Below are 13,481 nucleotides of genomic sequence, written 5' to 3'. Positions count from 1 at the left end.
CAATATAGAACAGGAAACAGGGTCGCCATAAGTCGAAATCGACTTGAAGGCATATAACAACAACAACAACTGGGAGAAAGAGCAGGCAAGAAATTTTAGAAATAACAATAACCAGTCTTGCCATGCCCTCACCCCTTACTTGTCCATGGGACGCCCAACCTCTCTTTGCATGTACATTTGAGAACTTCTGCACACCACCAGAGAAATCCCACATGTGGAAAATCATGGGAAGTGGTTCTGGAATTCACAGGTGTGTTTTGTTGTGCTTGTGTTTTTTGGAGACAAAAATGTGTAGCCTGCCTCTTGCATGACATTTAACGTATGACCCCTTTGCATTTAACAAATCATCTGGTAGCCACAAGAATTCTATGCAGGTGAAGGAGGGATGGATCTTTCTGTTCCCCTTCTAGTCCTCTTGGTTTCCATGCTGGCCACAGAGAATGGGAAAGACTGTCCCTCAGCTCTGTCTCTTCTCCATCAATCTACTTGGGTAGAACAGGATTTAATTTTTTTAGTAGCCTGTTATGAGGCCGGTTTCCTGCATTTCCACACTGGCCACAGCAAACAGTAAGTTTTGTGATCTTATTTACAAGACTGATAGATGGGTTTTTTCGGGGAATATGCCAACCATAACCATCAACACCGGATACCAGGACCTATTCCAAATGGCAACATCTGGAACAGTCAACAAGTCCTTAGGGAGTGCTCTTACCTTTTCAGTGCAGTGCTCTCAGAGGCAACATCCATCCTGGTATCGTATCTCTCACACTTGAGTTGTGGTGGGCTAAACTCTGGATCATCACTCAAAGGAAGAATATACCCCTGCCATTTATTTGTTGACTCTTGGTTGTGTATAACCCCACAATACAAAGCCGTCTCACTGACTTCTGCCATCAGCGGCACCCTCTGGCCTACAAGGACTGTCCTGTCCTCTGCGTTGGCCATCGGCTGGAGCTCCAATCCATTGCTGTAGAGGGCTTGATTTACGGGAACGGAAGGAGGGTCCAAACTATCAGCTTCCTGCCCTCTTGGCTGGGGGCTAAGTGTGGGAGGCAGAGGGGATGTGGGGGAATGGGGGGAATCCATAGGATTCAAATTTGTTGGTTTGCTTGGGTGTCTGGGTGGCAGGGAAAGCTGCTTTTCATATTTCCTGTTATTAGGGGCTTCCAAAGACGACTCCATCCCAGCCAAGGCCAGCTTCTGTCCTGAAGGGTCCTGCTCCATACACAGATCTTCGGTGATGGAGGGACGATGGTGAAATGGCAGCAGTGACCTCTTTTGTAGTTTTTCTGATTTCTCCTGCCTCTCTGTGGTTTTGTGCTTAGAGGCGGGAGGCGGCAAGGCAGAAGAGGATGAGGATCCCACACTAAACCCTGGTTGTGATATCGTCGGTGGACGACTGGAACCCACAGCACAGCGTTGCTTGAGAAGCTTATGCCTGGAAGAGGAAAAAAATCAGGAAGAATTTACCAAGTGGGCAGTGAAAGGTAGAAGAGGGTGAAGGGTTAGTTCATACAATGATTCATCTAGATTCCTCTTCCATCTCGTTTACAAGGACCTTGCAACTGTAGTGAGTTATTCTCATGACCTGGTACCCATTTTGGTGATTTACCTGTTGTGAACGGTTTTGGCTTTCATATGAATTACACTGACAACCAGGTAATCTACCATAGGTGTCATAAAATACTCACGATCGTGTGCAAAGCATTCTATGATAACCCCATAATTTAATTTCTGAGGGGGAGAGAAAACCTTCACCCATTTGTTACTTCATCTCTCTTTTAATGCAGACTTCTAAGCGGTCACTCACCGAGGAGAGTGAAGATTGCATCCAGGTAAACAAGTGGGGAAGTGTTTGCTTGTAAACTGGATACCAGCAGTTGTCATCCACCCTAGTCTGTTCCACTGCTATGCAGTGACAGATGGGGAACCTTGGGGGAGGGCTGCTGGTAACTTTAGCAAACCTATTTGGAAAATATTTCTTACTGGGAGAGTCCCTGGAGCGAAAAATGGTCCAAGATTCCAGCCAAAAGTATTGGAGGAAGCTATACAAAGGCTGCTCGTTTGTGGTATGGAATGCAGGATACTACGCTTTGTTTGCAATTGCAGCAGTTTCTACTCTCTCATCACTAAGGCAAGTGTGCAGTCCATTATCTCGCCTGAGGTGTACCCTATCAAATCTTCCAATAATTCCAAATTAGGCTGCAGGACAAAGATGAAATCTCAGATGCTCAAGCCACTAATCTCAGCCCTCCACACCAAGCCAAGTCTGTAGTCAGTTTCACAAGTAGTAAAGGGGACACAAGGATGAGCTGGTGTCTCCCACACCATTAGCCATAAACTGCCAGTCCCGAGAGAGGGTGAAAACCTCACCCAATGGTCAAGTTCACACACAAACTCCAACTACGGGTTGTGAGGCAGCAGGAACATAACGATCTTCCCTGTCCACTAGGCATACTCACTGCACCTTCTGCCCTGTCAGATGTCCAAGTGTTTAAGTCATAATGTTGGAATGCAGCCAGCAGGTCTAACTGTGTAAGCCTGAACCATGTTATCTTTTAGCTGCTTTGTAGATCACAGAACAGCAGAGTTGGAAGGAGCCTATAAGGCCATTGAGTCCAACCCCCTGCTCAATGCAGGAATCCCAACTTAAAAGCATACCCGACTGTTGGCTGTCCAGCTGCCTCATGAATGCCTCCAGTGCTGGAGATGATCTCTCAGAAAGCAGAGTATACAGTTATTAAATAAATAAATAAACAAATAACTCCCGATTCTGAGGTGTGGCGCCTACAAGGGTTTGGCTCTATATGCATGTCAGCTCTATTCCAATATGAAATCCAACACATGGAGGTTAGGCAGATCCAGAGATGGAAGAAGCGTAACCACCAATCGGAGCAGTTACAGTAATGTGATTTCCGCAGAAGATGTTAGCTATTTATTCGTTAAACTTCTATCCCGCCCTTCCTCCCAGAAGGAGCCCAGGGCGGCAAACAAAAACACCAAAAGCACTTCGAAACATCCTAAAAGCAAAAGACTTAAAAATATATTAAAACAAAACATCTTAAGAACATTAAAAAGCCGTTAAAAACATCTTAAAAAGCAATTCCTGCACAGATGCAGACTGGGATAAAATCTCTACTTAAAAGATTTTCCATTTCAAAAATTCATTACTAACAAGGAATGGGTGCCAACTGCAAATATTAGGCAAGCTTGGCAGTTTCAAAGTCCCTTCTTTCTTTCAGGCTTCTCTTGAAAACTGAATTTTTAGACAGGCCTTTTAACATGGAATTTTACAAGTATTCCAACAAAAATTTCTACATAATATAACATTTAAACCACACAGTAAAATTAGACCATTCCCAAACTACCCTATTACCCACTTCCCCAGAAAATCCACACTATTATAGGCTGGATAAGCATTCCCCTGCAATCCCACCATACAAAGTTGGAGCCTTAAGTAAAGTGAATGAATGCGGCTGCTTTTATGAAAGGTGATAAAGGACAACTGCTTTTTTTAAAAAAACAAAACAAAAAACAGATGAGCACTCCAAAAGGGTAACCTTGGTTATAATAAAGGTTGGCACGGCTAGCCAGGAAGACAGCAGCCCAGGTACCATACGACAAAGAGTTTGTAAGTCCTGTCCTTTAAAACCTGGTGTTACAATGTAAGAGACCAGATTTGACCTTAGTCTCAGAAGGCGGATACTCAATAAGCTTTGCCAACTTCAACGTAGGTAGAAAAGTAGCCAGCTCTGGATACAAGCCATTAGCCAACTGGATGACTTGTGGGACAACAGCACAACTTTGTTAAGCAGAAGCTAAGTACATGCTAGTCTGGCTCAGCCTCAAACATAATGCCACTCACACACACCCCAAGGCACTCCTAACAGGCACTGCCACTAATCATCTTGAAAATTATTCTCTCCTGTACTGACCTGGAGCAAGTACAGCACACTCTTTGGACTGGATCAACAAAATCCCAAGTAACACAGCTCCTGGGGGCTTCTTCCTCCGCAGTGATTTGACTCCTCCTGATAGAAATAATTATTTAGAAATAAATCAACATTGTCAGCATGGCAGAAAACTTCAATTCATGATCTTATAATTTCCACCCCAACCAAAACACATAGGGCAGAACAACTAAAGAGCAAAGTGTAGGAATTAAAGCTAGGAATCCAAAACTCTGGGAATACTTAGTGAAAAACTTCTTAAAATGAGAGCCAAGAATAAGTTTCAACGCTGAAGACAGCAACCATGCACATAAACCTTTAAGTGTCAGGTGGCAGCTTTCTCTCATATGACACCCACATTGTTTGTGGCATGCCTCTCTGCCTGCCCAGTTTTCTGATTTGCAGGGGTGCCTGAACTCTGGGTTGCAACATGAAGCTGTGAAGGCAATACAGACCTCTAGCATTAGTTCTATACGTTCAGTGGTTGGATAACTTACTTAAGATTAATAAATGATTCAAAGGAAATAAAAATAAATGAATGTTCCACTTCCTCACTCCTTTCACCTATTATTGCATAGATTGCACCTCAATGAAGCATGCATATTTCACTTTCCTTTTTCCATATGGCTGAACCAAGAGGTCTTCCATGGGGTAGAGGGACATATATAGTTTGTCAATACAACACACAACTTTGCATGCAGAAAGCCCCAGGTTCAATCTTCAACATCTCCCAATAGGGCTGAAAAAGACCCATGCCTTAAAATCCTAGAGACCTTCTGCCAATCAGTGTAGACGATACTGAACATGGCTGCTTCCTAGGTTCTTTAATTTAGTATGAAACTCAGTTCCTTTTCAGTACCTCAGGATGCAGCTCAGACTCAAGACTGCAGTTTAGGATGCTTATGTCATGTTCTTCCCACAAGGCGCACCACAGCGGACCTCCCGAGCCTTGGGGGAAAGAAAGTGGTGCAGTCCCCTGAGCTTCTCTGGTTGAAGCCTAGGCAGACACCCTTCATATACTCTGTAAGCCCTCTACCAGCTCAAGTTATTTTGATTCTGCTTCGCTACTGAGCCAGTCATTAAAGGTCACAATGGCAAGACAGTCAATGCTTCTACGCTTCACTTTGAAAAAATATTAAAATGCAAATTAGGAGAACACTGTCTATGACAAAAAATTATACTTGGTAGCATTGGATGCTGTTGAAAGTCCAAACAGAGGAAATGGGGCAAGACTATTCTCTTACTTGGACTGTGTCCTGTTGAGGATACACTCCTTCCAAACTCTGCGCACCATACAATTCTGGAATTTCTGAGGAATTCTCCCTGATTTCTTTGGACTCTGCACAGCAACCATCCCATCTGGCACTGCTGAATGACTGACTGTGCTTGAAATGCCTCCATTTTCACCTGCAAGATAAATAACAATGCCATAGGAAACAGCAAAAAGATACAAGAGTTCTTTCCTGGAAATGATGTTCTTTAAGATGCTTCTTTGCCAAACTCTCTCTCTCTCTCTCTCTCTCTCTCTCTCTCTCTCTCTCTCTCCACACACACACACACACACACACACAGAGAGAGAGAACAAAGTTGATTCTTTTATTTTATCACAAGCCTAGAAAAGGCCACTAAATTGCAGTATTAGAGTGAAAGTTCAAGCCAGTTCAGATATAACTTTCTTGACTTCATACGCTATTGCTATGAAGCTGAGAATGAGCGTCAAGTTCCAGATGAACCTCCCTCTATCTTCTTCACCTTGTGCACCAGTTTTGGCATGGAGATCTTAGTCTGTTTGAACCAGAGTTCCTCATCATGCCCGAAATGGGCAATTCTGGTGTAACGAAACCAGAATCACCATGACAAACACAGTGCGTAAGGGGAGAAGGAGAAGCACAGTTCTCAGTTCCATAATTCTTAGTTTATGCCACTGGAAACAATATATCCAAACCAGCCCTTCATCTCAATTATGTCTTAAACCTTACATTTATGACTGGCTGGTTGATTCATTGTCAGACCAAAGATCGGTTCGGACACCAACACCAAACCGTGGTTTAGTATTACATGAACAAGCCTCAGAACTTGTATGATCCCTCTACCTGCTCTGTGCACTCCAATTCCCTTCTGCTCCTCCCCTTTGGCGGCATAGCTTGCTGTTACATTTGAACTGGGCAAAACTATGATATGCACAAACTATAGTAAGCTTGGAACCCAGAATTCATCATCATGGTTTGCCTGTTGTCCTATTTGCATAATAAGAAGTCCAAGAAGCCATATGATGAGGAGGGAGCATGGAAATCCAAGGCTTGTTCATGTGATGGCAAAATGCAATTTGATGTTAAATCTGAATGACGTCTACACTGCAACACAGAAATCATTTTAAAATTACTGCAGAATTGGTAGAGGAAAGTGCTGATGTCATACACAGCCACTCAGGCCCTGCAAAATGTCCCCCCCCCGAGGCATAAGATTGGTTATGAATGGCACCAGCAACAGCTTCTGTTCTCTGTTATAAAAGACAGAACACTGTAAGAGCAAGCAGTACTCTAACTGGAACAGCAGAGGGAGCTTTCAGCTTGCTTAGCCTTCCAACTGCATGTCAGACGCTCTGTGCTTGAGCTGGAAAAGGAGGCAGTAGTACAAACCCTCAACAAGGTCAAACATGTTTACAGAACTGCTTGTTCTTATGTCTGGCATGGCCAGAAAAAGCCTTATGAATAAAACACCGAAATCAGCCAAAGCACTGCTACAGCTGATGAAAAAAAGGCAGCTGTGCCTGCTGCTGCTGTAAAACAGCATCAACACTATGGACTTCTTTGTTTTTTTGCTTTGACACTCTTTTCAATGACTTCAGATGTCTGCAAACAAGGTTGTACAATGGCATCCCACCTTCTCAGCTGGTTCTTACTATGCGGCTGTCAGCAGCCAACATCCCTCAAGGGATAGTTCCCAACCGAAGTCCACAGATGTGGGCACACTAGTCACTTCAAAAGCAGCAAGAATGGTTTTTCTGGCTGTGTTTTGAAGTGACTCTGCCACCTCCCTTCCCCACTGCTGACTTCAGACCTTTCAGGACTGCCTACAGCAAAGTGTTGGGCCAATCCCTGTTTCTGCCTGAGCCTACAGCAGACCTTACAGCAAAGTGTTTCCATTGGTCACTCCTGGAATGGCAATGGGTTGATCTAGCGATCAATTGCGAAATGTGTCTGAAGCTGAATTTTAAAAAGAGCTGATCCAACCAGGTTTTAGACTAAAAGGGGGCAAAGTTTGACTAGCATCGTATGCCCCCACTTTCAGAAAACAGAGGTGGAGACACACTGGAACTGGCACAACAGTAAGCGTCTCTCTATTCAATGTTTCTGATCTGCAAGTGCTGGCTGACATGTGGAGCAAGTATCCATGCAGGTGCAACACTTTCAATAATCTCGCCATGATGCAATCTTTTGTGCAGAAAAAAATATTTCAAATTCCTGGGTGGCAGCATCACAACTGCAAACATTATCCTGCATGAGACTGAAGAAACTAGCATTATATTTCTGGGATTTTCCTAGCCTTGAGGTTTTGCATTCATTGACTTCCCCATTCATAAAGTAGGAGGGTTTATAAAAATTCAGACAAATCCTGAAATTTGAGCCAAATTGGTATGCTTCTAAAAGATCTCTCCAAAGCACCTCCGAACTGAAGCAGGGACCTCTGAAGTAATTCTGACACTGGGGGGGGAAAAGAGTGCAGATAGTGTGTCTGTCATAAGGGAAATCTTTCTTCTCAAGCTTTCTATATAAGGAAAACACCAGGGTGGGGGAAAGGAAAGCTCTTTTGTGATGCATAGGTCTAGCCTCTAATCAAAGGGAATTACTTTACCAGGGCTCGCCAATCACTGTGCTTCAGGGGCAGGGTGGTCTTCTCCATGTGTTGCTCTCTGCTAGTTCTGTCTCCTCTGACAGTAAGATCTGAAGAGTTCTTTGTGGTGGAGTTGAAGGTTTTGTGTCTTAAGAATCAGTTTCTTTCTCTTGTTCCGTTCTTGTATCTACCAATCCTTCCTTACCCAAAATATTTTTCATTTAGTCCTTTAGTCCTGATTTATTCATGTTGCTGTTTGACTGAGTCTGTCTTAAGGGTTGGTTCTTCTTTGTTAGTGCAACTCCATATCCCTTCCCCAAAACCTTATATGCTAGTTATATACAGTAGTAGTGTGCCTCATCATAAGGCAGCTACGTGGTTGTGATAAACCGCATGGTGCCAAGGAACAGAGGCGTTCGCAGTTGTAGTCCAACAACATCCTTAATATAATTAACTGTCAGAGTTGTTCTCTCTTAACGCCAATGCCACATAGTTTTCAGCTTTTTCAGGGACAAGAGTAACAACTACTATAATTAATGACATCTACAAAGAGCACATCTACCTATAGTGTATGCCCAAATGCTAGAACCAGCTTATGTCCTTGGAAGTTGGCAGGCTTAATTTGCCAACCATGCAGAGAAGAAAATATTACAACCCATAGTACTGAAAGACATGCTTTCACCCACAGTTAAGTTTCATTGATTTAAAAGAGACATGCCAGTTTAACAACCATCAAGGAACAGAAAAGGATATTAGATTGAGGTTTTGCTAAGACGTAAAGACAACATTTTTATTACTCTGACTGGAACTCTTTCTGTTTCCTGAAAGCTGGAGTGCTCAGGCTTTATAGAGCTCTGCACAATTTTGCTACATCACTTGTACATTAAGTAGTACGTACTTTACAAATATTAATTCTACTGAGGAAGGAACTACACATGAGAGAAATAGATCTGCATATTAGAATGCAGAACAGGACCAAACTCTTGTTAAGTGTGCTTTTTTGGGGGGGGGGGGAGAGTGAGGATTTAAAGTGGAGAAGTGATAGGCAGGATGAGGGTACTGAACTCCTCCCTCTGCATGCTGCATTTGGCTGGCAAGCTTCTCCACCCAAGCCATTTTTCCATATACTTAATCAGACCATTGGTCCATCTATACCAGGATACCTGAAAGACCGTCTTATCCCTTATATACCCAGTTGATCACTGTGTTCTGCAGGAAGGGCCTCCTGCAGATACCATCTTATCAGGAGGTCCATTCTGCACAACATAGGAGATGGACCGTTAGTGTGGCGTCACCCATCTTGTGGAATTCCCTCCCCATAAATATTAGACAGGCGCCATCTCTGTTATCTTTTCGACGCCTATTGAAGACCTTCCTCTTTCAACAAGCCTTTTAAGTTGAGACCTTATCCCAGTCTGCTTCTGTGTTGGAATTGCTTTTTAAGAGGGTTTTAAACCTTTTTTTAAAAAAAAACTCTTCAAAGCTTTTTAAAAAATGTTTTTAAAGTTGTTTTGTTTTAATGTATTTTAATGTCTGTTTTTATGATGTTTTAAAGTGTTTTAAGTGCTTTTGTTTGCCGCCCTGGGCTCCTGCTGGAAGGAAGGGCGGGATATAAACCAAATAATGAATAAATAATAATAAATCTAGCCCAGTACGATCTTCATCGATTGAAAGCAGCTCTCCAGAGTTTTTTCTAGCACCATCTGGGTTGAAGCTGGAGACCTTCTGCACGCAAAGCAGGTTTTCTACCACTGAGCTATGATTCTTCCCAGTATTGGGAGTGGTGGTATGTTAGAAACCTTCCCGGCTCCCCTGTCCTAATGAATCCCCCAGCTCTGAAGCCAGCTACTTACCCTAGCAGTGATGTTCCCATTCACTCAAACAGAAATTGGATGTGTGTGGTGTGTGTGATTAGAAGCACAACACATAAGGAAAAGATGAAGACCCCTTCCACATGTACTGTGACCCCAAACTTGATCAGGATTCCCCCAAGCTACTTAAAATTTAAAAACAAGATGGTGTTAATTGCAATTACACAGTTAACGTGTTACATCCATTTTGGTCCAACAGGTAGAAGGAAGTCCCACAAGCGGAAAAGCAGCTAGCGGGAAGGGATGGACATAAAACGTAGCAGACAGAGGACGGATATGGCACGCTCTTCCTCTGCTTTAAATCACTTTTTACTGTATGAAGGAAGAACTGTGGGGTAGGAGCTGCCTTGTCCACCTGGCTTGGACACTGTCTCCTGTTCTGCCCCTGGATCTGATCTGGGAAGGAAGGCAGCTTCTGGAGAGACATTGCTCTTTACGAAGGGGAAGACAGCCGGAACCACCACTGACGTGGGCAAGGAGTTGCTATTATTCTTCTAGACAGCGAGAATATACAGAATATAACTGTTCTGTAACAGCTGCAAGTTTAAGAATTTGAGCTTGCTTTTCCGTTCTCCCTCCCATTCCTTTTTCCTTATGCGCCATGTCTTTTTCGACTGTGAGCCTGAGAGCAGAAGCCTTTGCAGTACTAATCTTTGTAACAGCTCCAAGAGACTTTTTGACTAAAGGGCGGGGTCTCAGTGCCGCAAATGATCAACATCCTAATGCCTAGGCAGCTCCCCTGGTGTGTGTAATTTTCCCATAAAATTGCATATTGAGAATAGTTTCACACATCGCCAAAAAGCATCAAAAATTAAGCAAAAGTGAGGCAAATTTGAAGTCATTCACTACGAAATTAAGCTACCAGCTTCGTATTAAAAGGCATATCCAAAGCTTTCGACTTTAATAGTAAAAAAATGGGATACCTGCTTTGGAAGCGTTCATAGAATTATAGAATAGTACAGTTGGAAAGGGCCTATAAGGCCACTGAGTCCAACCCCCTGCTCCATGCAGGAATCCAACTTAAAGCATACCCCACAGGTGCCTGTCCCACTGCCTCTTGAATGCCTCCAACGTCGGAGAGCCCACCACCTCCCGAGGTCATTGGTTCCATTGTCATACCACTCTAACAGTTAGGAAGTTTTTCTTGATGTTCAGCCAATATCTGGCTTCCTGTTACTTAAGCCCATTATTCCGTGTCCTGCCCTCTAGGATGATCAAGAAGAGGTCCTGGCCCTCCTTTGTGTGACAACCTTTCAAGCACTTGAAGAGTGCCACTGTATCTCCCCTCAGTCTTCTCTTCTCAAGGCTCAGTTCTTTCAATCTCTCCTCATAGGGCTTTATTTCCAGACCCCTGATCATCCTCATTGCCCTCCTCTGAACCCATTCCACTATTTATTTATTTCTGCATTGTGGCTGTTAAAGTTACTCTCTGCTGTTCAAACAACCCAGTGATCATCAACAGTGTGGAAGAATCAATCAGGTAATATTACAAAGCGTTAGTAGCCAAAGTCTAGAAACTAGCTGCCATGGTAAGGCGTGTTGGTGGCCCTGCAACACTGCCCTTCCCCACAAGGCTTTCTGCTTACCTATGACAGTCTGCTCTGGAGAGGTGGGTGGTGTGAGCAACATTCCACAACTGCTGGGATCTTTCACATTTCCCACTCCCTGTTGTGCCGTACTATTGTGGGCTCCTAGCATGGAAGTGTTCTGAGACACAGGAATATCATTTTGTGAGATAAGAACAAAAGCTGAAGGATACACCATTCGGACACCACCTGTTAAGAAAAGGGTAAAAAAAAGGACAAGAGGATATGAATGTTCTTTAAACATTTCTAATTCATCCGTTCAGCTTTGATACACAAGCTTTAACAATAACTACATAGCAAAGATATCTTATGTCAGCTAGTTAATCTTTAGTTTCAACCATGAGTCACAAACGATATTGTTTATGAATTTTATATACCTGAAACAGACATGTTTTAACTAATAGGGAGCACAAATCAATTTTCTGAGATCATCATAAGCTGCAAGAGACAGAGTGAGTACCAAACCTTAATGCAAGGTAACATCTCTGGTATTAACAGATCCACAGTAAAACTCCTACAGCCTGAACAGGGCTGTGTTTTTAAAATTTTGAATGAAAAATTATGAAATACTGAACCTCACCAACTATGACTTCTACTGCCACTGGAAAATCGTCATCATATCCCAGTTCTTCCTCTTTCAAGTTTTCTTTCTTCTTCAACACCATTGGGTAAAAATACTGCCACTCCTCAATTAGCTTCCGGGTTGCTGGGTCTGACATCTTGTATGCTTGGCCTGTTAAAGTACCACTTAAACCATATGGGCTTATCAGCACTGATAAAACAAGAAACAAGATGGTTCAGCAAGCAGCCCTCAACTCAGCTCCCCAGCAAACATTACGACATCATCGACAGGAAGTCATGCAACACGATCCTAATCAAATTTACTCAGATGTCAGTCCTACAGTGCTCTATGGGGCTTACGTCCAGGGGAAAAAAATGTGCATGGTACTGCAACCCAAATTGTGCCCTAGTAAGTAGTTTTTTGCCATACTCGGCTCACAGAAACACATGTAAGGAGTATTGTGGCATGATTTTATTCTGGCCAAATGTAAGTAATGTTGTCAATGATTCAGTTTAAAACTGGCTCCTAAACCTTGCAAGCCTGGCCAAAGAATGTTCTGTAAAGACCCTCAAAGCACTCAGTGAAGCACTGAGACTCTCAGAGGATGTTGCCCTCTCAGCTGCGGTGAGCAGAGATTTGAAAATGTGATAGCAAATAAGAAGCAGATCAATTTAATTGTTTTCCCCCTCAAGTGTCATTGTTTAAGTTCATTTGATGCTTTTAAGGCCATTGGGTTTAAGGATTTCAAATCTGAGGATAACTCTGCAGTAAGAAGATCAGAGTAAGGACAATCCATCCTCCAGCTGTAACTTGTAAGCTAGCCTTTCATGCAAATGGCATGCTAATTAATTAACTGCATGCTAACTGGAAGGATCTTCCCTCATTCTTCATCTTTGATCACTTTTAATCATTCTAGAATCTTCCAATCTTTAAAGCATCATCAACTCAAACTCTCTTGTTGCTCCTTATTTTAGAAGTTCCCCTTTCAGTTTGTTATTTACTGACATTCACATCCTGCCTCTGTTCTGTCATGGAACCCAAGGCAGAAAATAATGTTTATTTATGGACTACATTTTTTTATCCTGCCTTGCCTCCAAGGAGCTCAAGGCAACACACCAATGGGTGGCATGCAACATTAGTCCTACTCAGAGTAGACCCACTGAAGTAAATACACAACTTAGAGTCATTAATTTCAACAGGTCTACTCTGAGTAGGAATTGGTTGAATACAAATCAAAGCCTCCTCAAATTCTAGGCTTTTACACAATTATGCCCTACCCAGAGTTGACCCTATTGAAATCCATGCCCCAAGTTAGTTATTTCCATTTACTTCAAGGGGTCTACTCTGAGCAGAACTAGTATTGGATAAAAGCCCAAGTTTCAACCATCTCCTGAAAAGCTTTTCCATTTAACTTTCCTATAAGCCCCCTTTTTCTACAAACTTGCTCAATCAGTTTTGGAAGCTTTCATTGTGGTTTTAAATGTGCTTTTAATTTCCCTCTCTGCTCTCTCCTTCCATTTCCTCTCTCCTGTTTCTAAACCTAGACTGAGAGTCCCTTTCAGGCAACAACTTTTAAAAAAGCTTTGTCGTTTGTGCAGTACCAGACACATTGCTGACAACCCACTATCAAGCTAAGCATGACATCCAGCTCTGTAAAAGCAGTTTTATCCCTATAGGA

At 42.8% G+C, this 13,481-nt stretch overlaps 1 protein-coding gene across 1 annotated transcript in view; it reads right to left on the bottom strand.

Moving 5' to 3' along the window:
- MED13L (mediator complex subunit 13L) overlaps nucleotides 1–13,481 on the bottom strand; it is a 195,155-nt gene that overhangs the window by 65,906 nt on the left and 115,768 nt on the right. The window contains exons 6-10 of the mRNA XM_061602384.1: nucleotides 11,822–12,013; nucleotides 11,242–11,430; nucleotides 5,195–5,357; nucleotides 3,936–4,031; nucleotides 713–1,438 (exon numbers count right to left, since the gene is read on the bottom strand). Of these exons, the coding sequence (XP_061458368.1) occupies nucleotides 713–1,438; nucleotides 3,936–4,031; nucleotides 5,195–5,357; nucleotides 11,242–11,430; nucleotides 11,822–12,013 (1,366 nt within the window). The remainder of the gene's footprint in view (nucleotides 1–712; nucleotides 1,439–3,935; nucleotides 4,032–5,194; nucleotides 5,358–11,241; nucleotides 11,431–11,821; nucleotides 12,014–13,481) is intronic.

The sequence above is a fragment of the Rhineura floridana genome, chromosome 19, assembly GCF_030035675.1.
Source record: "Rhineura floridana isolate rRhiFlo1 chromosome 19, rRhiFlo1.hap2, whole genome shotgun sequence".
Taxonomy (NCBI): Eukaryota; Metazoa; Chordata; class Lepidosauria; order Squamata; family Rhineuridae; genus Rhineura; species Rhineura floridana.
The sequence above is the reverse complement of the archived record's forward strand: the minus strand, read 5'-3'. Positions and strand labels throughout refer to the sequence as shown.